At 51.7% G+C, this 25,027-nt stretch overlaps 13 protein-coding genes across 13 annotated transcripts; 6 read left to right on the top strand and 7 right to left on the bottom strand.

Annotated features, from left to right (window-relative positions):
* Positions 1-71: 71 nt before the first annotated feature.
* On the top strand, positions 72-1,118 carry PV06_05209 (uncharacterized protein; the record flags this gene model as incomplete). Its single annotated transcript, XM_016406189.1, has 1 exon — positions 72-1,118. The coding sequence occupies one exon, from the start codon at positions 72-74 to the stop codon at positions 1,116-1,118; it is 1,047 nt and encodes a 348-aa protein (XP_016264395.1).
* A 550-nt stretch (positions 1,119-1,668) lies between these two features.
* Positions 1,669-2,145, bottom strand: PV06_05208 (uncharacterized protein; the record flags this gene model as incomplete). The annotated part of the gene is made up of 1 exon (XM_016406188.1): positions 1,669-2,145. The coding sequence occupies one exon, from the start codon at positions 2,143-2,145 to the stop codon at positions 1,669-1,671; it is 477 nt and encodes a 158-aa protein (XP_016264394.1).
* Positions 2,146-2,731: 586 nt separating this feature from the next.
* On the bottom strand, positions 2,732-3,480 carry PV06_05207 (uncharacterized protein; the record flags this gene model as incomplete). Its single annotated transcript, XM_016406187.1, has 2 exons — positions 2,732-3,240; positions 3,384-3,480. 2 exons carry the CDS (start codon positions 3,478-3,480, stop codon positions 2,732-2,734), a joined length of 606 nt encoding a protein of 201 aa, XP_016264393.1.
* Positions 3,481-3,970: 490 nt separating this feature from the next.
* On the top strand, positions 3,971-6,583 carry PV06_05205 (uncharacterized protein). Its single transcript, XM_016406185.1, has one exon. The coding sequence runs from the start codon at positions 4,353-4,355 to the stop codon at positions 5,430-5,432; it is 1,080 nt and encodes a 359-aa protein (XP_016264391.1). The 5' UTR covers positions 3,971-4,352; the 3' UTR covers positions 5,433-6,583.
* PV06_05206 (uncharacterized protein) lies at positions 5,464-6,343 on the bottom strand (the record flags this gene model as incomplete). Its single annotated transcript, XM_016406186.1, has 1 exon — positions 5,464-6,343. Exon 1 carries the CDS (start codon positions 6,301-6,303, stop codon positions 5,464-5,466), a length of 840 nt encoding a protein of 279 aa, XP_016264392.1. The 5' UTR covers positions 6,304-6,343.
* PV06_05204 (uncharacterized protein) lies at positions 6,571-8,463 on the top strand. Its single transcript, XM_016406184.1, has 3 exons — positions 6,571-6,859; positions 7,051-7,119; positions 7,222-8,463. The coding sequence occupies exons 1-3, from the start codon at positions 6,785-6,787 to the stop codon at positions 7,792-7,794; spliced, it is 717 nt and encodes a 238-aa protein (XP_016264390.1). The 5' UTR covers positions 6,571-6,784; the 3' UTR covers positions 7,795-8,463.
* Positions 8,464-8,737: 274 nt separating this feature from the next.
* On the top strand, positions 8,738-11,109 carry PV06_05203 (uncharacterized protein). Its single transcript, XM_016406183.1, has 2 exons — positions 8,738-8,957; positions 9,072-11,109. The coding sequence occupies exons 1-2, from the start codon at positions 8,947-8,949 to the stop codon at positions 10,396-10,398; spliced, it is 1,338 nt and encodes a 445-aa protein (XP_016264389.1). The 5' UTR covers positions 8,738-8,946; the 3' UTR covers positions 10,399-11,109.
* Positions 11,110-11,142: 33 nt separating this feature from the next.
* PV06_05202 (uncharacterized protein) lies at positions 11,143-12,654 on the bottom strand. Its single transcript, XM_016406182.1, has 2 exons — positions 12,119-12,654; positions 11,143-11,993 (listed from the first exon to the last, which is right to left on the bottom strand). Exons 1-2 carry the CDS (start codon positions 12,156-12,158, stop codon positions 11,149-11,151), a joined length of 885 nt encoding a protein of 294 aa, XP_016264388.1. The 5' UTR covers positions 12,159-12,654; the 3' UTR covers positions 11,143-11,148.
* Positions 12,655-12,857: 203 nt separating this feature from the next.
* Positions 12,858-14,126, top strand: PV06_05201 (uncharacterized protein). Its single transcript, XM_016406181.1, has 2 exons — positions 12,858-13,524; positions 13,685-14,126. Exons 1-2 carry the CDS (start codon positions 13,275-13,277, stop codon positions 13,951-13,953), a joined length of 519 nt encoding a protein of 172 aa, XP_016264387.1. The 5' UTR covers positions 12,858-13,274; the 3' UTR covers positions 13,954-14,126.
* PV06_05200 (adenylosuccinate synthase) lies at positions 13,936-15,965 on the bottom strand. The gene is made up of 2 exons (XM_016406180.1): positions 14,266-15,965; positions 13,936-14,197 (listed from the first exon to the last, which is right to left on the bottom strand). Exons 1-2 carry the CDS (start codon positions 15,605-15,607, stop codon positions 14,166-14,168), a joined length of 1,374 nt encoding a protein of 457 aa, XP_016264386.1. The 5' UTR covers positions 15,608-15,965; the 3' UTR covers positions 13,936-14,165.
* A 293-nt stretch (positions 15,966-16,258) lies between these two features.
* Positions 16,259-18,431, bottom strand: PV06_05199 (uncharacterized protein; the record flags this gene model as incomplete). Its single annotated transcript, XM_016406179.1, has 5 exons — positions 16,259-17,296; positions 17,345-17,446; positions 17,500-17,878; positions 17,931-18,028; positions 18,081-18,431. The coding sequence occupies 5 exons, from the start codon at positions 18,429-18,431 to the stop codon at positions 16,259-16,261; spliced, it is 1,968 nt and encodes a 655-aa protein (XP_016264385.1).
* Positions 18,432-19,205: 774 nt separating this feature from the next.
* Positions 19,206-21,839, top strand: PV06_05198 (uncharacterized protein; the record flags this gene model as incomplete). The annotated part of the gene is made up of 1 exon (XM_016406178.1): positions 19,206-21,839. One exon carries the CDS (start codon positions 19,206-19,208, stop codon positions 21,711-21,713), a length of 2,508 nt encoding a protein of 835 aa, XP_016264384.1. The 3' UTR covers positions 21,714-21,839.
* A 201-nt stretch (positions 21,840-22,040) lies between these two features.
* Positions 22,041-24,069, bottom strand: PV06_05197 (uncharacterized protein). Its single transcript, XM_016406177.1, has one exon. The coding sequence runs from the start codon at positions 23,749-23,751 to the stop codon at positions 22,474-22,476; it is 1,278 nt and encodes a 425-aa protein (XP_016264383.1). The 5' UTR covers positions 23,752-24,069; the 3' UTR covers positions 22,041-22,473.
* Between the last annotated feature and the right edge of the window lie 958 nt (positions 24,070-25,027).

Below are 25,027 nucleotides of genomic sequence, written 5' to 3'. Positions count from 1 at the left end.
TTGCCCAAAAGTCATACGACCACAGTGTCGGGTAAGCAGAAGATGGAATTGTGGTCGGACTAGGACTCGTCATGAAGGAGGTAGTCACATTCGACCCGCCCGTAAAAGGCATTGTCACACTCATACTCATATCGGGGGGGCCTTCCGTTGCACCCGTCACGGCGACCATGCTGGATGTCATATTCGTCGTCAATGCAGATGACTTTGGACCAACAGTCGTCATCGTTGTATCTGGCGATGTCAGCATCGAAGCAGTCACTGTTCGCGTATGCATCATTACAGACGGCATTGTCGAATTGACCGAAACTATCACCGTCACCGTCACTGTAGCTACCCTCGTACTACACGGCGTCGTGGTCGATGATGTCTCGTTGTTCACGGCCGTGATGGGCAAGATCGAAAACTCCCGCGACGATAGTGACGACAAGACCGACGGATCTGTAATCTTTGGCAACGCTCCGAGGTGGCTTATTGCACTGTTCACGACCAAGGACGACTCAGTCATAGCACTCGAGGGCGCTTCGACGATTACAGTGGTGTTCATGTACGCCGTCTGTGTTCGTGTTGCGGTGATCCAGATCGAGCTCGGTACCGGTGGAAAGGGGATTTCGCCAGAAGAAGATCCATTGGAACTGCCAATGGTAGGCGCGACAATGTCTGGAGGTACAGGTGCCTCCGTCATCGTCGTTGTCACTGTTGCGTTCATGACGTGCGCTGGAATGGCTGGTAGAGGTGTAGTCGTAGTCGAATTCAGAATCATCAGAACCGATACCTCTTGTGCTGTTGAAGTAAATGTGTTATTCGAACCTGAAATTATCGCCGTCGCACTGGCAGTGGACACTAGAGATGACGATGTGCTCATATCGCCGATCAGGAATGAAATTGAACCATGGTCCGAGTCAGACGATGTCGTCGTAGGCGTATACGATGTCGACCATCCAGTCCCGACGAGAGTCATGCTGAGCGAAAAGGTGTCCCACGAGGTTGCAACGGGTGTCAGAGTCGTGGGCATGACGCTCGCAATACCGTCTGTCATGATTGCGGTTGGGGGATCGAAGGTGTTCTCTGGAAAAACATATAAGACTCTGGATTTCAAGTACAAGAGTGTCTTGAGATAGGATGCACTCTTACCTTTGTGCAGGCCGCCTGGTGGACCTGGATGACCACGAACCGGAGAGAACACAATGCCAACGATGCAAAACAACCGTGAACAGCCCGAGATATATCCTCGCAATCCTGTGTCTCGTCGATGCACCTTTTGCCAGCTACCTGACTTCATCAAGTATTAGTTGCTCAGAATTCTGAATGCGAATATCCGAACCGAGATCGGCTCCAAAGTTTGGGTCAGAGATGGTTCGAGATTGGTCAAAGACGAAAATGGCTGATAGTAAAGTAGCAGAGACAAGCCATGCATATCGGTAGATTAGGAGAAATTTCATTGTTTGTTGAAGGATGCCATTTCAGAAAAGATATCTGTGTCAAACGACAGCCTCACGCAAAAGCCAAGGTACCAGAGGTGACTGTGGCACCAGGAGTGATACTCCCCATTCCGAGACTACCGAATGGCCACCTTTTACCGCCTCTGTAGCCTCGAGTAGATGATTGCTTCACTCAATACTGTCGTCGTTCGGAAAAGTAGAAAATTTGCCTTGAGAGCATGGATTGCAGTCAGAGCAAAAAGGCGACCCCGAGACAAAGGACACCAAGAATGAGAGACCAGATTGCCATATCCAGTCTGCCGGTATCGCTCTGATAAACCACAACATTGCCCCCGCCATTGCTGCCGCCGCCGGAACCGCCGCCTCCTTCTCCAGGACCACCCTCATATGGATTTCCGGGAGGGCCCCAAGTGTAGTAGTAGCCCGTCCATGTAGCGCAGTCAACGCTGAATCCGCGGTCATCCCAACATCGTTGGCGTCTCTCGAGTGGATTGGCTATTAACGGTGCTAAGGTAATGACAGCTGAAGGGATAATTGGTAGCTGCACTTCGGTGATGCTGGGTGTCAATGTTGGCCAAGTGACATGTTGAACTGGTGACAAGGCAGGAGTCGCAGTAACCTGGATGAGATCGCTTGGCGTCGGTGTTGATGTGATTGCAAGACTGAGAACTGTTTGTATGAACAGAAAAACTGTTAGGCACTTCATCTTGAAGGCTGGAGACTGAATGAGGAGAAACCCATTTCGAACAGAACCCAACTCGACTTTATGTCAGAACTAGGAAACCGCTACTTTACATTCGAATCCCATTGAATTTTTCAGTGCGCCGAGAGTGACACTCAGTGAATTGAGTTGCGTGACACCAAGCTTCTCGGGCATCAATTCAGTCTTCCAGATGCACAATAGGATCCGCTTCATGCATGTTGTCGGTGAAATTGTAAGGCGGTCCGGCGTGGCGGCTTCTGATTGGTTGCCTCGAATCCGTTTTCACAGACCGCAAGAATCGGTAGCGGCCCAGATGCCATGTGCGACTGGCGTCGAGAAGTTCGGTTCTGTACGAGGGTGGGTGAAGAAAGATTGTTGGGTTGATAGATCCTTCAACGAAGCGTCTCGTTTGGTTCTGGGTCGAGTGCCAGCGTAATGAGACACTTCAGAGATAGATGAAGTCAGAGGACTCCTCGATCACACTCACTGCGCGCCATGTAGAGCGATTGGTAGTCGCATGAAAAGATGCCTCGTGGGCAAGATTTGGTCATAATAGCGCAGTCCTACGGCAGTTGTAGGAGCAATTTCGTCATTCTGTTTGTGTGTTGTCGGTCATTGGGACATCTTTCGTTTCTTGACCTCTAGGAAGGGTGCTGCTGTCCAGAGAATCTCCCAAAATCTCCATGGTCCGCTTGTAAATCTTCGAGATTGCAAGAGACCTTGACATGTCGTTTGCTTGAGTGTCTTGCCCCGTGTTCGTATCATCGGTCTTTTCTTCCTCTTCCTCTTCCTCTTCCTCTTCTGTCTCAAGCTCAGAAACATCCCCGATATTGGTTGAGAGCCCGCTTGAGGATGCAACATTCACAGCTGTGATGCGGGTTTCTTCGACCAGTGATTTGATTCGAACCTTCTCCGTCATTGAGACATGGTAAGTAGTGGCTGAATCGGAGCTGCCGGCGGACGAGGACAGCAAAAGAGAAGTGAAGCCTCGGTCAATTTTCCCCGTGATGTAGAAGACAGATGTTGAGAATGGGAAAGCTGGCATGTAAGAGCAGACGAGGCCAGCAAGTGACAATAGGTATGGGATTTGTAGAGTTGCTAAACGGGTAGAGCAGTTAGGCCATTGTCGCATCAAATGCGAAGTACAAAACGTCAGAACTGCTACCGATCGTCCCAGACTCAATGCTTATGGGAGAGAAACGACAACGCAGGGGAAATACTCGCCGAAGACTATGACTTACGTGTTCCACTGATCCAGGCAACATCCAAGAGAGGGTCTGCATCCGCGACGAACTCTTCATATGTTGTGTAACCTGGAGCATCATCTTTCGATGCCATCTCTTCACTGAATTTTTTGGCATATCTCCGTGTAATCCTAAGAATTTTATCATCAAGGTAGTTTATGAGGGCACTCTCTTTAGGAGAGCCCGGCTTCAAAGGGTGAGAACGTGGCGCAGGCAAATCTGGATTTTTGCTTGTGAACGAGGTAGTGGTTGGTGTAGGAGAAGCAGCTGACGCCGGAGGGGAAAGAGGAAAATGATTTCTTGGAAGATCCATTTGGCGTTGTAAGGCAGATGGCTGTTGCAGTGGGATATATTGGTAGTCAACCCGCAGCGGCAGAGAAAAGACGTGATGTGTTAGCAGAACGATGCTCGTCTGATCGCGATAGCTATTAGCATCTGTTGAATCAGTAGGCACGTACAAGTATCAGGGATACATCGACATGCTGCCAAAGACAAGGGACTAGACAAAGGTATCTCATGATTATTGAAATTGTTTGGAATTGTTGATGTAGAATCTTAAAATGACGCAGGTGGAAGAACTTAGTACGGTCTTTCCAAACCTCCCCAAGGACGACGTGTACATACTCCTTGCCCTGAATCTCTTTTTTACATATAATGTACCTAGGGAACCGTATTTGTCCAATCAACTAGCGAAGTAAATAAACATTCAACAAAGGAAAATAAGAAATACCCATTCAAGGGTACAAGCGACTCAAGGCCATATGAGGATGAACATTCTACGAGTACGGAGTACTTCTAGCAACGACATTGCACCGAACCCCGAAATATTACAGGAATAAATATGGGCAACACGAGCAGTTGTCGAGACCGACGGAAAACATTTGGTCTCTTGATCTACGACGTCCTTTCCTCTCACAGACGGAAGGGCTCTTGCGTCTCAATCTCGTAGTCCCAAGTAACGCAAGGATGACTTCTCAGAAGGCTGCCGCCAATGACTTTCCAAAGATCGATTCTCACATCCACCTGTATGCTGCATCACATATCCCATCTTTGCGTTGGACGGGTGGCCTGGATGAACAGCACGTTCTCAACCGGCAGTGTTCAGTCGAAGAGTACAAATTAGCCACACAGCATGACAATACTGTGCAGGGATTTGTTTTTCTAGAAACAGATCGTAAATCTGATCTGGGGCAGGATCACTGGCAGAACGCGTTAGATGAGGTCGATTTCCTGGTGAGAGTTGCAAAAGGTACTCCTCGAGACGGAGAGGGTCATCAATCTGTCGATGCTAAGCTCGTCCTGGCTATCATTCCATGGGCTCCAGTTGCAGCTGGCGAGAGATTACTAGCTACCTATGTCGACCGAGTGCGCCAGCAATGTGGAGAGGAATTTGACCTGGTCAAAGGCTTTCGGTACCTACTTCAAGACAAACCATCCGGTACAATGCTACAACATCACCTCATTGAAGGCTTACAGTGGTTGGGCAAGAATGACTTTACATTTGACCTCGGGGTTGATGCCAGGTCTGGTGGACTTCACCAATTGGAAGAGGCATGTGAAATGATGGATAGAGTCTACGAAGAAGATAGCGGACTCAAAATCATCATCAATCACTTCTGCAAACCAAATCTGAGGCTGTCACCTGATGAAGCTTTTGCCGGACACAGTGAATTCATCAAATGGAAACAGTGCATCGAAAGAATGGCCAGACACAGATCAGCTTACATGAAGTTATCCGGGTTTTTTTCTGAGCTGCCTCCGCAGACTTCAGACATGCCCTCAAATATCTCCATCATCGCGGAGCATATGAAGCCATGGGTCGACGTCGTCTTCGCAGCATTCACCCCCCGCAGAATCATGTTCGGATCAGATTGGCCAGTGTGCAACGTTGGTGGTCCCAGTATCAAGTCCTCCTGGCCACACTGGCGAGCTGTTGTCGAGGCTATACTAGAATCCGAAGGTCTAGATGTTGAAGAAAAGGCGATGATTTGGTCAGGCACAGCTACAGAAGCCTACGGCATTCGGCCCACTTTGTCAGGACTTTAGTCCACATGAATAACTGGCTTTTCATTACGCGCTACTGAAAGTTCACAAACGCCCCTCCATCGACCAAGATTGCTGCTCCTGTGACATAGGATGACAACTCACCGCATGCTAAGAACAAGGCCGGCCCTGCCATGTCATCAGGCCTTCCCAGCCGTCCGAGGGGTATGCGACCCTCCATATATCTTTTCTTCTCACTTCCCTCTGCCAGATCTTCATCATTGAGCTGAGTGCGAATGGTGCCAGGCAGGAGGGCATTGCATCTGATGTTGTATTTACCTAGCGCTGTGGCGGTGGACTGCATGAGGGACAATATCCCGGCCTTTGTCGGCGTGTAATGACACTGTTGAGCGCCACCCACAAGAGCCGAAATGCTTGAAATGCCAATAATCGAACCTCCTTGGGGCTCCTGCTTCGCCATCTGTTGTGCCGCTGCTTGTACAACATAGAAGGCTCCTGATAGGTTGGTGTTGAGATGCCTCTGCCAGGAGTCAGGTGAGATTTCGAGGAACTCCTCAAACTTGCAGATACCCGCATTCGAGACCAGTGTGTCGAGTCTGTTGAACTTTGCAACCGTCTGTGCAACGAGATCTTTGCCTGCCTCGGGTTGGGAGATATCGCCGGCAATAGCAAGAATTGGTACATCTTGGAGGTCTTGTGGAGAGGAAGAATGAGAACGATTCCTGATGGCATCGAAGGCTTCGGTCCGGAGAGACGAGAGGAGTATTTCTTCATCCTTGTTGTGAGATGGGAGGTAGTTTATGACAACTTTAGCACCATGTGAAAGGAAAAGGATAGCAATTGCTCTTCCGATTCCTGTCAGACCGCCCGTCACGGCACAGACATGTCCCTGAAGAAGAGGTGGCAGCGCCATGGCTTTCTCTCTTCAAGGATGGCTTGCCAATAGATTATGTTAGGATGAGTTCAGAGGTCTTTCTTGAAAGATTCTTAAGAGGCCAGCGGAAATGGACAGGATGTTTAGGTATACAAATATATCGACACACGAGATGTTTCTCGTCGCCTATGATGAATTCTACAGAACGCTGTTGTTCGTGCGAGCTTTGGTTCTGGTATTTGACGCTTCACTTCGGTGCAACAGCCACCGAGAGGGAAAATCGCGATGGATTCGTCTTACATGGCATGATTTGTCAGGATCTTCAAATGACACATGTATTTTCATCAACCCCAGGCTCGAACGATTCTAGGCATGGTCAGGCTCACCAGCACAGCACATTCTTTGAGTTGACTTACACATAGACTTTCGATCTGGCGGTGGTAGCTGGGTGAGACTTTTGGGGCGGTATCACCGCGACGATACTGCTGTCTTTCTGTGTTCTGGCGGAGGTCGAAGAACTATGGCGAAAAGAGGTGGAACACGACTTCAAGCCTTGGTGACGGTTGCTGGGACTTTTGCATTCATTGGAGCTTATGTGAGTTGTTACCTTTGGTTTGTGCGATATCTCGGACATGGGTGTTTTTGAGTGCCTGCGGTGATGATGGAGGATTGATGTCTCAACCCTGAGAGCGGAAATGCTACAGGTTGCATCGTTTATCTTGCCCTCAATTCCATTACTGACATGGAACACCGCGAAAGGAGTTTCATGTACTGACAGGACAGTAGTCTGCAATACCGCGACTGTCAATTGCGCGGAACGATGACTCGACTATCATCAAGTATGATCATATCAAGGTACGATTATTCGTCGTTGTTCCTCTATCCCCGTCGGCCTATCTCGACATTCTCTTCAGCATTTCAATACTTCATTCGTTTTCTGACCGACTCGAATCGTAGCCCAAGGTCCACGTTCCAGCTCCGGCCGATCCGGGCATGGTGATATCATCCGGACCAAAACCTCAAACCTCATCAGGACCACGTCGAGGCAAGCCATTCTCGGAGAACGACTGGATCTTCGATACCGGCGCCACCACACATGTTTGCAGTAACCGCAACCTCTTACACACTTACGACACATTGAACCCCTACAACAACAAACTTGATCCACGAGCTGTGGGTTATTTTGGGCCCAATCCAGTTCCAATTGTTGGAGTTGGCGACGTCACAATAGACTTGCCCTCAGGCATCGGGCGTGTTGCGAGTGGTTCGACGGATTCCCGAGGCCTTGTGGTCAACCGCATGACTATCAGGCATGTCAGCCACATTCCGCAGGCCGGTGTCAACCTCATTAGCTGGTCACAGCTGAAGAGAGCCAAAGGCGCCAATCTCACCCTTCAAGAAGAAGCGGACGGATCACTCACGGTGCAGAATCGAGGAAAACCTGTCATGCGATTCGAACCCAGGGATGGTCTATTCTTCCTTGTGCAGCTCCCGCCGACACCACCTGCTTCTACCAGCTCCACTGGTTGACATCGGATTGGTTTCCAAAAAAAGAATAACAAAAATTGTGGAAGATCCTCGGATCATATCTACCTCGAGCTGTACGACCGGGCCGCTCTCCACATTGACCGTCGGCCATATGGCAGAATTACTTGCCTCTCAAGCATGGCATGGAGAGAGGGAGAAGAAGACGACAAAGCGCAAGGATAAAAGCAAATATCTAAGCAAGCGATGACGTGAAGTCGCCTCTAGGCTATCAGCGGGACGATTCCGGCTTGTCCTCCCCCTCTCTGCCCCCTCAGAGGATGTTTCACTCTCAATTGTCCTCGATGGAGAGTTTGTTCCGGTGAACGAAGGGCTGAGTCGGCTCCGAGCCTTCTGTTCACCTTGCCTTGACAATTATCACTTCCATGTGTTCTGATACCATTGATGGCTTGAATGATCATAACGCGGCCTTTATTCTGGGGTCTTTGACGGAGCTACACCTTCTACGAGTACAAAGCTGCTAGATAGAAAAAGGGGGAGGAAATGATAGTCGAGAGCGGGCCGTGAGAAGGTGCTGGCACGAATCCCCTGTACGAATACGAATACGAGTACGACCCTGCCCCATGGTGGTTATTGGTAGATACGCTATTTGGCCTTGTGCTCCACCGTCGCTGATACGTTGATCCACCCTAGTATTCTTGTATCATATTCAAGATAACAATAGAGTCAAGTTCTTCATCAGAATGCAATTGGGATTAATTGCATAGTGAGATATACATACGGAGTACTGTAGAATAGAATTCAAAGAGCACGTCTACACAACGTGGACCAAAGCTGACTCTTGCCTAGCCACAATAGACCACCTGTCAGTCCTCCGCGGCAATTGGGGTCTCCGTCAGCCTTGTTGCGCCTCGCCTTCTCCCGCCTCCCGCTTCTTTGCAAACTCCCCAGAAATCTCAAAACTCGCTTCTGATCCAGTGACTTTCTCCTCTCCAGCCGCCCATCAGCCCCAAACAACCATCAATCAATCCTTCTACAATCTCATCTCAAGTCATTTCCATCCTCCCCTCCACTCATTCTTCATTGTCCTTTCTTTGTCGTGTTCCTTCGTTGTTTTTGATTACGACCTCGCTCGACTCTCCGCTCACCTCTTTTGCCACTCGACTGTGACGCGCATCTCGCGCGCTCTGCGACACCATGGGTTTGCCGTAAGTGTGCCTTTAGCAGCCAATTTTTTTCCGATGCTGCGGTTGCGCCTTTCAGCAACAACATTGTTCCATTCCGAGTCGCATCGCCCCTGCTAACAGTAATGGCCAATCTAGTATGTTCCGTGAGCCCGGAGAAGATGCCGCAGGTCAGGCTGCAATCAAGCTCGATCGAAATGCAGCAACCCGTCGCTCTTCGATCAGGCGCGAATCCACTCTGCGTCCTGGACGACGCACCACATCGCGCTCAGTCTTACACCTTCTAAGAGCAGACGCCCAGGCGTCGCAAGAGCCAGAACACAATAGACCCTCGGATTTGCCTTCACGGATACCGGCGCGCGAAATCAACGACTTGGATGACGAGCTTGAACGGTTACGTTCCATGCGTCGAAGGCGCCGCGCGATTGCCTCACAACTGGGGCACGAATTGCCAGGAGGACCCTTCATCGACCCCATTGAACCGGAGGTGGATCTTCGAGGAGACATTGACCTTGATGCGCTGGCCGAAGCTGGAATGGAAGTCTTCCTGTCGGACGCAGAAGGAAACCTCACCCAACACCTACCCCGTCCCTCCAGGGAATCGGGTCTCAGATTCGAAGTCGCAGCCACACCTTCATCAGATTCGGAGCATTCACGCCGCGCCAGATTTCATACTCACACCCGCAGAATCCCAAGCTCGACCTCGGGTGGGCGACGTGCTGAGCTGAATGGCCACTTAGGAAGCGACGCCGGTGACGACAACGACAGTGAGAACCCCCCTCCACCATCGATCTTCCCACCTGGATTACGAAATGCACCATCGGCGATGCGTGGCAGCAACGTCGATGGCCTGCTAGATACACCACCTCCCGGAGGGTTACATCCATCGTACCCGCCTCTGTGGGATGTTAACCACCTGTCAACACGACCGTTGGGAATGTCAACCTCGAGAATGGATGGTCTGGGTGATCGTGTGCGAAGTCCTAGTCCCAGCTCGCCCCAGGAGGAACCCTGGTCGAATATCTTGAACACCATTGCGACTGGCCCATCGAGTACGGCGACCTCGTTCATGTCACGCTCAGACTCGCGATCTGGATCTAATCGATCGTCTCAGACCGTTGCGACAAGTTTCGGCGAAATTGGTGGTGACGATTCGTGTGATCTGGATTTACCCTCCGGCATCACCGAAGAGGACGCCCGAGAAATCCGAGCACGCCATGGAAGGTTGCGCCATGGAAGATTGGGAAGGAGACTTCCTGCTATCAGACCCGACGGTCCGACCTCTGAAGAGCCCGAACGACCCAGCAGGGAGAGTGAGCGTTTGCTGGAGCTGGAGTTGTTCGGCTTGATACTGGACCGAATGCAAAGAAGAGAGGAAATCCCTGATGATATGTGGGCGGCCGTCGGCATTTCAGCTGACGTGATTCGAGCAAGGGCATCAGGGACAGCTCCTGATGGCGTATAATGTCTTGATCAGGTACCCACCGACCTTGGGGCGACGAGAAGAGAACGGAGAAAAGAGCTTGACTGCTTAGCTGCATGATTGAGCTACAATGATATCGTATCTCGGGAGCGTCGGAAGTTTCGAGGACCCAGAAGAAAGAAAGAGGTGCTTCGGAACAAGTATTTGCTTGTTGTGTTTTGTTTTGTTGAATTGTAACATTCCCTATCGACGCGACGATTCGTCTAATGTGGGGACTTCATTTTCCTTTACAGTTTTCCGGCGCAAGAAAAGTCTTTCATATTCAAGCGGTATGGAGATTGAGGTGTTTGAGTCGCATCTTGCAAGGGTCCAGCTTGAGTGTTATATATAAGGGTGCTCATGTGTTTACGATTACAAAAGATGGCTGCTACCTACCTGAGGTTCTCGCATTGGATGAATGAAAATGGACTGGATCCAGGATTTTGTCGATTTCTATATTTGTTTCCCAAATTCGTTTTCGTTTTTGTTTTCGTTTTCGTTTTCGTTTTCTGTTTTTTGGGTCGACCTACTCTGAGAACGAGTACGGAGTACTAGATCACTTTCTCTCGAGAGAGAGAAAAGATGAGGTAAAGTAGACGGTCCACTGACCTAAAAGTCGGGGTCCTCGAAGTCTTTGGACGCAAAAAGAAAACAAATCATCATCACGTCGAGGTTAACATTAGGTAGGCAATAAGTATGTACTTTGTATTCGAGGTAGCTTGTTCCAAGCACATCCCAAGTGCCTTCGTTGCTTCACATGCCGACGCCATCGGCCGCCAAAGCGGCGATACTATCCATCCTCATCATTTTTTGTCTCTTCAACTCTTCCAATTTGGCTTCTTCTTCTTCTTCGTCCTGTTGATCCTGAAGTTGACCGTCGACGCGAACAATCTCCTCGCTCCGCCAGGTCTCGTCCTCGACGCTGGGGACGACCTCTTGGACGGGCAGCCTCGACCCCAGGATGTCCCGGGCGTTGCGCATGTCGCTCGCCCTGGTCCGCTCGAGGCTCCGTTCGAACGTGTCGGCGATGCCGGCGGCGAAGTTGCGCTTGGCCACCCGCCGCGTCGCCGTTTCCACGTCGGTCTCGACGAACCAGACCTGGTCCATGAGCTCGTAGGCGTCCCGCCACCCGCCGGCGTCGAGGGCGGTGTAGAGGCCCTCGAAGATGACGACGCGGGCCGTGGGGGGGATCGAGATGTCGTTGGCCACGGGGTCCTTGACCGCGTGGTCGAAGCTGGGCGCGTAGATGGTGGGCGTCTCGGGGGTGATGGGTTCCCTCACCTGCGTCACCAGCTCCAGGTAGCCGCGGGCGTCGAAGGTGAAGGCCGCGCCCCGCCGGAAGATGGCCTCCTCGGCGTCGGGCATCTCGGACAGCTGTTTGCGCGTCAGGTGGTAGCCGTCCAGGGGGACCACGAACGCAATGTCCGGGCACGACGTGTCGGACTCGGGGCTGTTGGGGAACTGCGTGTGCCGGGAGCGCCGGTGGGCCTTGTTCAGGCCGTGGGCGACCGACGCGGCCAGTGTGGTCTTGCCGCTCCCCGGGATCCCGGCGATGGCGATGAGGAGACGCTGCGAAAGGTCACAGTCGGAGAATTTTTCTGTCACAGGTACGGATTAGATGGGTACCGACCAAAAGATGTCGGAGAGCCAAGAAAGGGGAATGTGGTAGAGAGCAAGGAAGGAACATCATCCCAAGATGTATGGGTTACGAGTGTATGCTTACCCCATGTCTTGTCGACGAGACGTTGGACGTGTGTCTCCATGGTAGATTAGGTAGATGGTCGGTGTTGTTGTCTCGTCAAGGAAAAAGTGAATCGAAATAGATATAGATTGCCCTCCTGATGTAGGGTCCTTTTGACAAAAGCAGAGCCGCGTAAAGTGCTGGACTGGTGGTTCCAACGAGGACGTATCATAAAGCGTCGGAATCAAGAGCTGCGCCTTTGCTCTCGGTGGATGTGTTTGTGAAATCGCAGGACTCGTAGCGATGGGTCGTATATATCACGTCGAACTCATCTCGAAGCGAGATCCTTGTGGTGTTTGCTATATCGTCATAACTCTCTGTTTTCAGTGCCAGAAACAAGGTCGGTGGTGTTATCGCCTGAGATTACTTGAAGGGAAGCAATACTTGGTGTCTTCCCTTACGGGTCAGGGTGTTTGTACCTGCACACAAAGATTATACCCCTGTAGATGGATTGTGCAGTAATAGATCCAGATGCACAATTACGCCAATCGTCAAGCATATCATTACCCTTCGTTGAGGGTTCGTCGCATGTAGATCTCGCCAACATCCTCCTCTTCCCCCGCGCTTCCTTGAATCTCTCAATTTCGGGGTACCAAGAGCGGCGACGTCAGATGGGTCCTGATATGGTCTAGCTCGATCACGTGTCGGGGCTACTTTGCCCCGGACCCAGAATCCAGGGGGCTTCAACTGATACTCGTATGGATACATGGAATTGGCAGCTCTACAATCGTCTTCCAGAGTCTCACAAGCCCAACACTCATTGCGTTTTCTGTTTTTTTCCCAACCACCACCACCAAAAGGACCAGGAATTTGCTTTTCTTTCAATTTTCTTGTACACACACACTCCTTTGCTGAACTCAGAGACCAGACCAAGTCATTCCTTGACGGAACCAAACCCCCCACTATTTTCTCGTCCTTCCTTTTGCGCACTCTTTCACTTGCTGCACCAAACCTGACCCACGCGTCAAGTCAACATATCCGATATCCAGCGTCATTCGAGTTACTCTCACAAGATCAAAAACACCTAGAATTCCTTCGAATACACACGCTAGACGTCTCGAAGAGAAGGAAAGAAAAGAGCAAGGAAACACCACAGATTTAATACCACCATCACATCCAAACCCCCCCTCAAAACAAAATGAAGGCCACACTCGTCCTACCGACAGTTCTGGCCCTCTTCGGCACCCGCGGCCTGGCAGCCACGCCTCCAGGTTGTCTCCTCGGTGCCGTCAACACTCAAGACAACCCGACAGACCTCTCTTCCATCTGCGGTGACGAAGCCACAAAAGTCCAATCCGCCATCAACAGCTTGTGCAGTGGCTCCTCCAACAAATCCGCGGCTCAATCTGCCTTCATCGCAACATGCTCGTCGGCAGGTTCCAGCGTTGGTACGTCTTCTCGTCTCCCTGTGCTCTGCTCTGCTCTGCTCTACGCATGTACCTGTTTGTCACGTACACAACTTTGCAGAACCCCCTTCACACTCTTTCTTCCCCTTGTGTCAGGTGTAACGATGGCTAACGAACCTCTTTTTTTTTATCATCTGAGCAGCCCCCTTCACGGCCACTGCAACTACTACCAAAGGCCCCTCTTCATCTTCCGGTACCTTTGTCTACACCACCGTCGTATCCGGCAGTACGATCGTCACAACTGGCAACTCGGCCCCGACAGGCTCATCGGCAACTGCTACAGGCGGTTCGGCATCCTCGACGAATGCAGAAGGCGCTTCGGCCACGGGCAACGCGGCGTCTGATCCGCGTCAAGTAGGAAGCTTTGCGGCGGCGGTCATTGCCATTGCAGGTGTAGTGGCGGTCCTGTAAAAATAAAACAGACCAGACAAATTCCCAGTTTTAGTCTATTCTAGCGCGCGGCGGAGGAGTAAGATACCCATGCTTCCAGCATTCTTGAAAACTTTTTGGCGTGGCAGTTGGCCGCCCAAAAAGACCGCATATGTACAAATGCAATTCTTCAATGAAACATCCGCAGACTGCTCCATATCCTCAAAAATCTTGTTGCTTCTATGGGGCGAGAACTACCTGACAATCATATCTTCTCGGCGGGGTCCTATACACGCGTGACGGTCAGTATCGAGAAACATGGCTCGAAGGACGGGCTTGAGGGTATCAACGTACCTGTACCGATCCACTTGATCGGGATGCCAACCTCGCGCTCAACATACTCGACGTACTCCTTGGCCTTGGCCGGTAAACTCTCGAAGGACTTGCACCCCGTGGTACTCGTCTTCCAGCCGGGGAAGGTCTTGTATGTGATTTCCAGCTTCTCAAACTCCTCCGGGGCGACGGGGAAGTCGTCCATGACGACACCGCCCAGCTTGTAGCTCGTCGCCACCCTGATCTCGTCGAACGAGTCGAGCACGTCGAGCTTCGTCAGGTTCAACTGCGTGTATTCGTTCAAAAACGCCGAGTACTTGAGGCAGACCAGGTCGAGCCAGCCGCACCGCCGTCTCCGGCCCGTCGTCACGCCAAACTCTCGTCCGATCTCCTGCAGTTTGACGCCGTAGTCCGCGTCGACGGGGGAGATGGCGGCGGAAAGCTCTGTAGGGAAAGGGCCGGAACCGACTCGCGTCGTGTACGCCTTGACCACACCGACGACGTTGCTCCCGGGGGACGTGAGAGTCCGAGGACCCACGCCCGCGAGGCCCGTGAGGACACCACCGAGGCCGGTGTTGCTGGAGGTCACGTAAGGGTAGGTCCCGTGGTCGATGTCGAGGAGGGCGCCGTTGGCGCCTTCGATCAAGACGTTGGCCTGTCGGGCAGCCTCGCCCTCGGGCAATTTCTCGGCGACACCCATGCGGCCCAGACCCTGCGCGAGCAGCGGGACCTGGTGCACGACGTACTTGCGCAGTTCCTCGCGGTAGCCACGCAGCCTGGAGACCTCGTCCTCGACGTCGTAGCCTTGCAGCGCGGCGTCGCCGTAGAGTTTCCGGCACTCGGCGTCAAACTCCCGGAGCTTCTTCTCCCACTGTTGCTCTTCGTTGACCAGCATCCACATGCTCACGCCTTTCCTGGTGACCTTGCCGCCGTAGCTGGGGCCGATGCCTTTGCGGGTGGTGCCGATCATGCCCTTGCCCTCCTCGACCTTCTTGTGGTGGTCCTCCACGACGCCGTCGATGACGGCGTGGAGGTCGAAGCAGATCGTGGCTCGGTGGCTGATCTTGATGCGGTCGCGCACCCCCTGCAGGCCCTTTTCCTCCAGCGCCTTCAGTTCCTTGAAGAAGCTGGGGATGTGGACGACACAGCCCGCGCCGATGAGGTTGGTCTCGCAGGAGGGGTTGATCAAGCCGGACGGGAGGATGTGGAAGTCGTAGGTGACGCCGTTGGCGACGATGGTGTGCCCTGCGTTGTTGCCGCCGGCAGCTCGGCAGACCATGTTGGCCGACTGGGAGAGGATGTCAATCAGCTTGCCCTTGCCTTCATCGCCCCACTGGGCGCCCAGAACGACGGTGACCGGCATGGTGATCAGCTGGGTCGGACGGTCGGCGGAGGTTTAAGGGAACGGGAAAGTAATGCGTGGACTGAGGTTAGGTAGGTATGAGTGTAGGAAGGGAGATGGACGTGTCAGGTAGATAGGTATGAGAGAGAGAATGAGGCAGCGAGAGCTTCCAATGTGATCGCCAAACTTCGCATACAAGTGCAGGTCCTTCAAGTGACAATCACAATGCGCAGTTCAACAAACATTGACTGTTGCAAGTCATAATTCAACAAGAGACCAAGACCAATTGCGAATAGCAGGCAGTGGACTGGCGCAGACTCCACGATTCGACTTTAGTTTTCCCTCAATCAATCAATGCAATGAGGGGTCAATGGTGGATTTGCGCTTTTATTTTTTTTAATTGTTTTTTTCTCGGAGAATCACGTATTTCGTTCTCGTACTTGTGGTTGGTGGGGGAGACGAGGCTGAGAGTCTGCGACAGCCAATCGATTGGCTCGCTTACCCGTCGTTATCTGCGATATCGGCTGCAGTTCCACAGCCTTGCAGAGTTGTTATATGTTAGACAAAAACAGAAGACACAGAACAGAGGATTGAGAACACAAGATACAATACTCAACGCACTTTGACATTCACTAAAATATCTGCTACCACACATACTCTCGGAGCTCGCGCCTATTCTTCAAAGCCAAAAGACACTCTCCTGCCCTCGCTCATTGTTCGCCTGTCACGTCTTTGCCTCCTTCCGAATAACCCTCCTTCGTCGGTTTCAACATCGCTCCCAAAAGGAGATGTCTCGCGTTCTCTTGTCACCGCGCGGTTCTTTTCTCTCCCAAAACTGAAATCTTTGCCGGCTTTTGGTCTGATCTCCCAATTGTGATCGACGAACTCTGCCTTTTGCACATATTCCGATGGACAGTCTGGGTCTCTCATCCAGGTAGGTTTACGTTCAACTACGAGTTGACACTTTTTGCATCTCTCATAGAGTCGAAGACCCCAGTACCACAGGATACCCCAAAATGGGGCTGTGATTCCTATTGCGGGAACGATGTACCATTGGAACCCTGTAACACTGTCGTGGAATGGAGAGCCCTTGGGAGGAGGGACAAAGGCTGTGACCATCATGAAGAGGCTGGCCACGGCATATATGATGGCGTGTGCAGGACTCAGCCAAGGACGATATCGTCGACGATCTTGCCAGCGCCATGGCTCCTTTTTGATCTTGATGAGAAGAAGACCGTAGGACACCCAAAGGCCAATCAGCGTGACCATGGTATACGAATACAGCGAAACCAGTGCCGAATATGCCTTCCGAGGATCACCGACCGGGATTGTGACCAGAATGAGTAGCACCGAGGTGAACCAGTGGAGTACGAATGCTGCAGTTGGTGCCTGTTCCAGGTCCTCAACGCGAACATCATCGCCGTGAAGGTATTTTTTCCACATGCCCCATGGAGTGGAGTATGAGGAAGCAAAGATGAGAGATTTGGGCAGAATTCCTTCTTTGGCGATTTCTTGTTTGACTCTGGCAGCTGTAAATGTCATGACGACCAAATTGCCAAAGATAGACGTAGCGATCAGACCAGCCATCGCTCGTCTCGCCTGATTCTGATCCTGAAACAAGTGCTCGAAGAACAACGTGGCCATGTCAATGCTAGTGGGGAGCTCCCTGGCCGTGGAAGGTATGACTGCACTCTTCGGTACAGCAAAGAGCTATCAGGTCAGTTAGCCGAAGACGACTCTCAAGGACACTCGACCCACATATGCGACGTTCACAAGCATGAAGAGAACAGCTGTAATGCACAGAGCCAGGACGGTATACTTCGGAAAGTATCTTCGGGGGCTTTTTGTCTCAGCCATGATCTGCAATGGTGTCAGCAAGCGGCGGACCGTCTAGGGAAGTCTGAGATACTGACGTAGAAGGGTTGGTCGAATCCGGAGAAAGAGTACATGCAAAGTATGAGGGAATTTGACCAGCTTGCGGGATCTTTCCTGTTCGTGACAAAGACATTGGCTGTGAAATTGTCCAATGGCGCTTTCCCCGTGGCCGGAAAAGCACCACCGGCTTTGGCAATTCCTAAGGCGATAATGCTGACAAGTAGCATAACCTTGATGATTGCGAAGATATTGTTGATCAATATACCACCTCGTCGCGAGAACATGTGGACAATAATAACGAACGATAGGGTACCAATTGCAATACCAACAACTTGACCTCTGTCTGGAGCCTCGCCGCTACTCGGCTCATACACCCCAGAAGCGATCAATACCTGTATCCCAAAGGAAATGGCGTTTCTGAGTACGTTAGCTTGAATAGAAAAAGCGTTGCGTGCCTGTTGCAACGAACCCGCTCAGGTTATACATGAGAATGAACATGATACTGAAAATGCATGTGGTTCTTATGTGTGGCAATCGTGCTCTGGCATTTGGAAACATGAACTCGAGCTGGAATATTGAGTTAGAATCGGAACATGCTGCTTCAGGAGTTCGGGCTCACATAGTTCTTCTCACCCCCTGACCTAGTCATCCCACGAGGCTCTGTTTCTCCTTGGGGTGTTCCTTGCGGTATTGATAGACCGCATTCCAACCACACGTAGAGCCCACAGATAGAGATCAGTGCTCCTAGCAGCCATAGAAATAGGGCGCCACCAACGCACCCGGTCCCTGCAAGGACTCTATGCGGCGTTAGGAAGATCCCCGAGCCAATCGTTCTGTTCAAGATCAGAGCAACAATCGTCCATTTCCCGATCTTGCTTGGGGGCGACACTTCGAGCCTCTGGTGCCGAAAGTCGAAGTCTTCTACTCCCGCGATTCCCAGGAGCGCTGCCTCGTTAGCAGTCAATACCATTGTGTATGTCTCTGTTCAGGGTATGTTTGATGCGCGTGAGTCCAAGGGGGAGAGTCAAGTGAACCTGGGCTTTTAACTGTTTGAAATGGCTGCTTTGCTACCTAGCCAGAGCCATACTGTTCGCCATACCGTCGTCACATGGCTACCACAAGGCAGATATCGTCTTGCCCAGCCTCGTCGTGACTGGCCGCGATCAGGAAAGTGACATGGCAGAGAGCGCCATGCCTAGAGGCTAGCAGGCGAGTGAGGCGATGTCGACCCGCATACAGCTACCACTTCGCTTGCCGAGAAATGTACTATAATCTGCGTACCGCTAATCTGGCATCGTGTAGCGAGGCTAAAGAAAAGGCAACCGAACTTTGTGGAGGCAGAGCAGCGGAACAACGGATGGATGATGGTTCGCATCCCGACTGAAGTTGATGTTGGACTGCATTTCCAAGACGCGTCGGGACAACTGGTGCCCTCCAGGAGGCCAAAGCCATCCTTGGCTTTTCGTCCGATGATAAGTTAGACGACCAGCGAGACTTGCAAGATCGGAAGGGAGGGATGGGTCACGAAATGGTCGACATGGCAGCTGTTCTGCTTTCCTATTTGTATTACCATTGTGCAGGTTGATTGTTTTTCGACTCTTTGTAACAATAACTTGAACCCTCGAACGCTGCGATCACGACCAATTCAACTCACGTCTTCTCTGCATCGACCTTGAGGTGCTCAGCCTCGGGCCAATTCCGAGATCAGCCTGGGCCCTGTCTTTTCGCTTAGTAATCGGCTGTGATGGCGCTTGACTTTGGCGCGAACGACATAATTGCTGGTGTCGCCTTAGCAAAGAAGATCTATGAAATCAACTTCGTAGAAGACAATAGAGCCGGTAAGTGTGAAGACTGGTCCCAGGTAGAGCTCGTTCTGACTGTTACAGACTACCGATTCCAGAACTTCCGTAAAGAAATCAAGGATTTTGAAAAGCTTCTCAAACAGCTCGACACCTCGTTGGCAGAGGCGGCTAGGCGTTACCAGAATGGCGCCCTCGCCGCTCAAAAGGGTGCCCATCACCCTGGCGAGCAAGAGTTCGAGAGGGAGCGTCAACGCATGACCGGAGATTTTGAGGAGACTCTGAAAGAATGTCAAGTCTTCCTCCTAAAGCATCGAGGGCTGCTCGGGAAAAGGAGCAACTTTGGTGACAACATGCTGTGGCATGCGACCCAGCAAGATCAAAAGATCGATTCGTTGCGCAGTCGCATCCACATGCACTCGACGAAGATCAAGCTCGTGATTGACCGACTCAGCATCGACCTCTTGACCAACTTCGATGCTAGGATCGACGACCTGTTCGACATCTCTCTGAGGACAGTGAATCTGCAGAAAGACATGCAGCAAGAAATGAGAAAGTTCCATGCAAGCTTGGTTGGTGTCCTTGCCGGTCTTGAACCAGCGGCCTCACTTGGGCCCGAGGATACATGTCATGCGAGCCCAGCGATCGAAGCCAGATTCGAAGAATCAATGAGAGTGTTCGCTCCTCCTGCCCTGGCGACCAGCGGTGAATTTCCATTAAGCGAAGGGTTTGACGCCCTACTCCTACACTTCGAGCAGAGTTTCGAAGGCAGAGAACAAACCCCGGAGATGTACTTGTCGCTGCTGAAGACACGGTGGTTGCTTGCTCGCCTCAAGAAGAGCAAGGGTTATACTCGTGCTTGCGCAGCCTATTACTACAAACGTGCCGTGCACCAGGTCGAGCAGGCAATTGAGATCCGTCTCCGGGATCAAGACATCATGTCATACAGCGATGAGATACTGATGGCCCTTCCCGAGTCGATGTTCTTAATTTGGACTCCGCCGGAAGAGGAGGAAGTCGCGCCTGAGCTTGATCTTACCGCGGCCCAGGCGAACGAACAGGAGCTTCTTCGCTTGCAGCTCGCCTCCAGGAACGACCAGCCGTCGGAGTCGCTGATGCTTTTTCGGCGGTCAACAACCGACTTCCGCCTTGTACATGAGAAGATCACGGCCGAAGGGCGCGAGGTTGTTTACCCTCTCATGATCTACACCGAACAAGACCAATTGATCCCACGTTATGCCATGCCGACCTTGAAAGACCCATGCTTCGAGCTGGCGGTCTACTATCGAAAATTAGAGTATCTCTTCAAGTTCAAGTGTCTGGAGGACGCCCTCGCGACCCAGACGGCATTGACGGGGTACGATGTCTCACATGACCAGTCAAACATCACCTGCGAATTCAACAAGGCTGCTGCTGCTCTCGATTGTAAAGCGCGGGTACAACTCTGGCAGGATCCCATCCCAACTCCGCAAGCCCCTGATGCGTCGTCGGTCGGATCACCGACAGAGTCGTTCAGTAATCAGAGTGCCCGTTCGCGGCAGAGCAGCTATATCGAGTCGATTGGGGCTTCTGCCAGCATCAGCCAAGTCGGTGACGGGTTGGAGGCAGAAAGCATCAGGCACCCGGCGTTGTTGATGACGACCCAGTTCACGGACGAAAAGCATGGCCAGAGATTTGCCATCATGTTCGTAGACCTGGAGACGTCCATCAACATCGACACGAGCATGTGCAAGTGTCACTCCAACTACGACAACTGTTCTTACATTTGCCTCCGCCGACGGGGCAACAAGCCGATTCCCATCCGGATCCTATTCACCGAGTGTAACGAAAGAGGACTTCCCGATCCCACCACCTTTAACCTGTTGCCGTTCCGACTGCCCCGAGGCGAACAGTTCCGGAAGCTCGAGGTCAAGGAAACACAACACATCCTCCTCAGGTTCAAAACCCTGGCCGAGAAGGACAGGTTCCACCACGAGCTTCGGATTAGGTTCTACATACGAGCCAAGCAGGTGACCGACCAACACAATGCACTCAGGGAGATCGCCCACCGCCAGGACAGACCGGTGAGGGCATTCACCTCGGATCCTGGAGCCTCTCTGGGCCCTCGAAGGTCCACCACCAGTACCACTTTCAGCCAAACGTCTGCCCCACGGATCGATCTCGACCACGACTGGGGTTTCGAGGTCTCTTTGAATGGCGCGGAATCGGAACACTCTCCCAGCACGGCGACACCGAGGAGAAACACGAAAAGGCAATCTACCATCGACAAAGAGCTCGGAACACGTCCTCTCGATCCGTCACCGCGGGCCAACACGGCGCAGACTGGTTTTACGAATCCAGACCGGAGGAACACCAGGACCAGCTCGAATGCACAGTCCAGTGTGAGTGTCTCGTCGAAGTCAGGAGATGGTTGGGCCGCGGCGAAGAGTATGTGGAAGAAATTGAAGCTCTAGACCCCGAGATTTCGTTGCGGAATGGTGGATGGGTCTTTTTTTGTAAACGAACGATGATTTATGATGAGATATCCATGGGGTTTTTCTATGTACACATTTCCAATCGGAGTTATAGTATGGGTTCACAGAGATATGTATGCTTGTTCAACGCAGAGACATTTCCCAGATTCGAAAGATTTATGTTTTTTTAGATTACATATACTTGCATTCGGCATTCCAGTCGTCATTAGATATGTATACTCATGTATGGAGTATATAGGGTATGCTATGGTTGTATAAGTACTCTGAACCTATCGTGACCCGTTTCTACCATCACTTATGAGAAGTGTTGGTGCCACGATACATGCTTTTCCGCGTCACGCAACCATCACATAGTCCGTTGACTTGCGCACCGTCGTCGCTCTCGGCTCCTTGGGTAGGTTATTATAATTTATCGGTACACATATACATGATATTTTCTGAATGCCAAACATGAATCCGTCCCGTTTGCCTATTCGTGCTGCGCAATGCTGGAAATATTGGGAAACGAACTGGACGCAGAGTGTTGCTCGGTCTCGACTGACCCGACACGACCTGACATGAAATGACCTGTACACTCCCATTTTGCGAGAAGGCTTACAGTAGCGTTAGCATGTTCGTAGAGGCTCGTAAAGCCCAGGATGTTTATTCTAGGACGTCCAAAAAGATTCGTTTCAGGATGCACGAGGCTCCTTGAAGGCACTTTATTCATTCCTCGGCCGCGGTCGTCGGAGAGCAGAGCTCATGATTTCAGACAGACATTTTCCTTGGCATAATCGAGGTACCGACCCAGTAGATCCGTCGAAGTGAGCTGTCCCTGGAAGAAGAAGCTGAAATGGACACCGAGGGCTTGGGTGTCGACGGCGACACTTTTGCCAATCTGTCTCGGCAGCGTGACGGTCAACCATTCTTCGTCGACGACGTCGTCGGGGATGGGGAGATGGGTGAGGATCTCGGTGGAGTTGATGGCGATGAAGTTGATGCTGAGCCGGTCGTAGTCGGTGATCCACGGTTTGGCGTCAGGGGCGAATTTGTAGAGGTGGAGGTTATCGTCGTGCAGGTTCTCGAGAAAGGAGTAATGGTGTTGGGCGGCGATGGACCAGGATTTGAGACCGGGACCCCAGGTTTCGTAGGTCGTGTTGATGACGGGCGTGCGACGGAGTTGGTGGGTTCTGGATTCCTGGGTTTCGAGCAATCGGAGCCACGCATGACCCTCGAGAGGTGGTGGTTCTTCGTGTGGGAAGGAAAAACTATCCGGGCCTGTCCAGGCGGGATGGTCGATGTGTTTCCACGAGACACGAGTCACGCCCTGGGTTTGCTCCGTAGTCCCAGCAGAGATCTCTTCGAACGATGATGGAGAATCAGTGAACGAGTTATAGGCTGGAAGGTAGGGGTGTACGGCGCCCATGCGGTAGTGTAGCCAACCCAAGAGGGGTGAATTGATCATGTTGGCCGAGACGACGAGGTATTCGGGATGTTCGAGTTTGGTGGTTACAAGACGTGGAATGGCGTCGTCGGCCATCCAGACCAAGTCATCGTCAATTTTGACGTAGATTTGGCCCGGGTCGAGTTTGGACCATGCATCGCTGTAGCCTTGGTCTTTGGTCCTTTCTTGATGGACTTGTTTGTATCGAGGGGTCTGGATTAAAATTTCATCGAGATATTGCAGGTCGGCTTCGTTGTCGGTGTTGCGAATCCATTGGACTTCATCGAGCCATCCTCCGTTGTCGACCAAATTCCGCATCAAGAAGCAGTGAAGGATCTGGCTTCGGTCGCGACGGCCGTAAAAGACCATACCGATGACTTTGACTCCATCGGGCTTGGTGAGGTGTTGATTCGCATGGCCGGACGGGCATGATGTTGAGACTGAGGATGATGGGATGATTCGGTTCCAGCCACCTTTGAGATGTGTTGGCGCCAAAGTATGGAGGATGGTGTAGGAGGAAATGACGGCCACGAAGATCAGGACCAGTATCCGCCAATGCACATTCAGGCGCGAGCCGAGGGAGAGAAGCGACATTTGACAAGCGTGACGTTTCTTGATGTGGATAGAGAAGCTCCAGAGTACTCGTAGTGATTCATTTGCCCAGTGTAGAATTGTTTGAGAAGTCGCTCAGGGAGAACGTATCCACTGCTCGAATCTTCTCAAACGCCCAACAATGCAGATCTAACGCTGGTGAAATGCCGAGCTGAAGTGGACGGAGGATGGGATGGGCTGGGAGTGTCAGTGCATTTCTGGACAAGTCTCTTCTGTGCCACATGCAATCATCAGTCCGATATTAGATGAGAATGAGACGCGCGTACGAGGAGGAGAGATGTGTGGTTGCGGAGATCACGTCGTAAATGAGCATGAAAAAAAAGATTCAGAGATTCGTCTGTCGCCCCCTGAGGAGCTGCGATAGAGTAGTCAGTATGGAGAATGGAGAATGAGAGGGTCGATGAGGCGTCTGCTGGTGGAACTCGGTACGGAGGTTACTCTTTAGTAAGGCTTCTAGGCGTGGTGGGAGCGGTTTAGGCTCCTCGTGAGGCTTATGACATAAATCTGCTTAGGCGGGATGAGCCTCCCAATTAATTTGACAAGGCCCTTGTAGCTCCCCAGCCCATTAGCACTATTGGTGTCAGGTCAGTACAGAGTGCTATTTACATACTTCAGGTACGGGACTCAGTACCTGGTACTTGCCTAGGTGCCTAAGGCAACTAACTAACCACCCAATTCCAGTTGTTCCTGCCACCCACACTTTCGGATGTTCCGGAGAATTTTTTGCAATCGGAAAACGAGCCCCAGTAAGCCACGGATCTGATCTCGCACAGAACAACGACTTTGTACTACTCCGTACCCTGGCTACAGATCAATCGAGACCCTACACCCCCTACGCGGTACACCTCGTCGACCTGCGAAAAGTACTGCGGTCACTAAAATACGCTTATCGATCGACTCCATCAAGCTATACTCATAAAACGCTGGTGGCTGCATCCCTGTATTTCATCTACGAAGCCCATCTTCTTATCGTGGCGGAAATCTCATCCCCGGTTAACTATCATCCTCGTATCGAACCAACCCTGTCAGGAGACTGACCTCTACCTCCTGATCACCACCGAATAATTTTGATAAGACGAAGACTGCGTACAGCCACAGGGACAGGGACAGGAATAGCAATAATCCAAACTTCAAGGGGCTGTCAGTTTCAGCTACCCCCATCACGGACCACCCGCTCCCTCTCAAACTCTGAACAACTACGACGGTGGCTTTTCTCATATTTAGAACATGGTCTAAGCACACCAATACTAAGATAGTT

Source organism: Exophiala oligosperma (assembly GCF_000835515.1).
Source record: "Exophiala oligosperma strain CBS 72588 unplaced genomic scaffold supercont1.4, whole genome shotgun sequence".
Lineage (NCBI taxonomy): Eukaryota > Fungi > Ascomycota > Eurotiomycetes > Chaetothyriales > Herpotrichiellaceae > Exophiala > Exophiala oligosperma.
The sequence above is the reverse complement of the archived record's forward strand: the minus strand, read 5'-3'. Positions and strand labels throughout refer to the sequence as shown.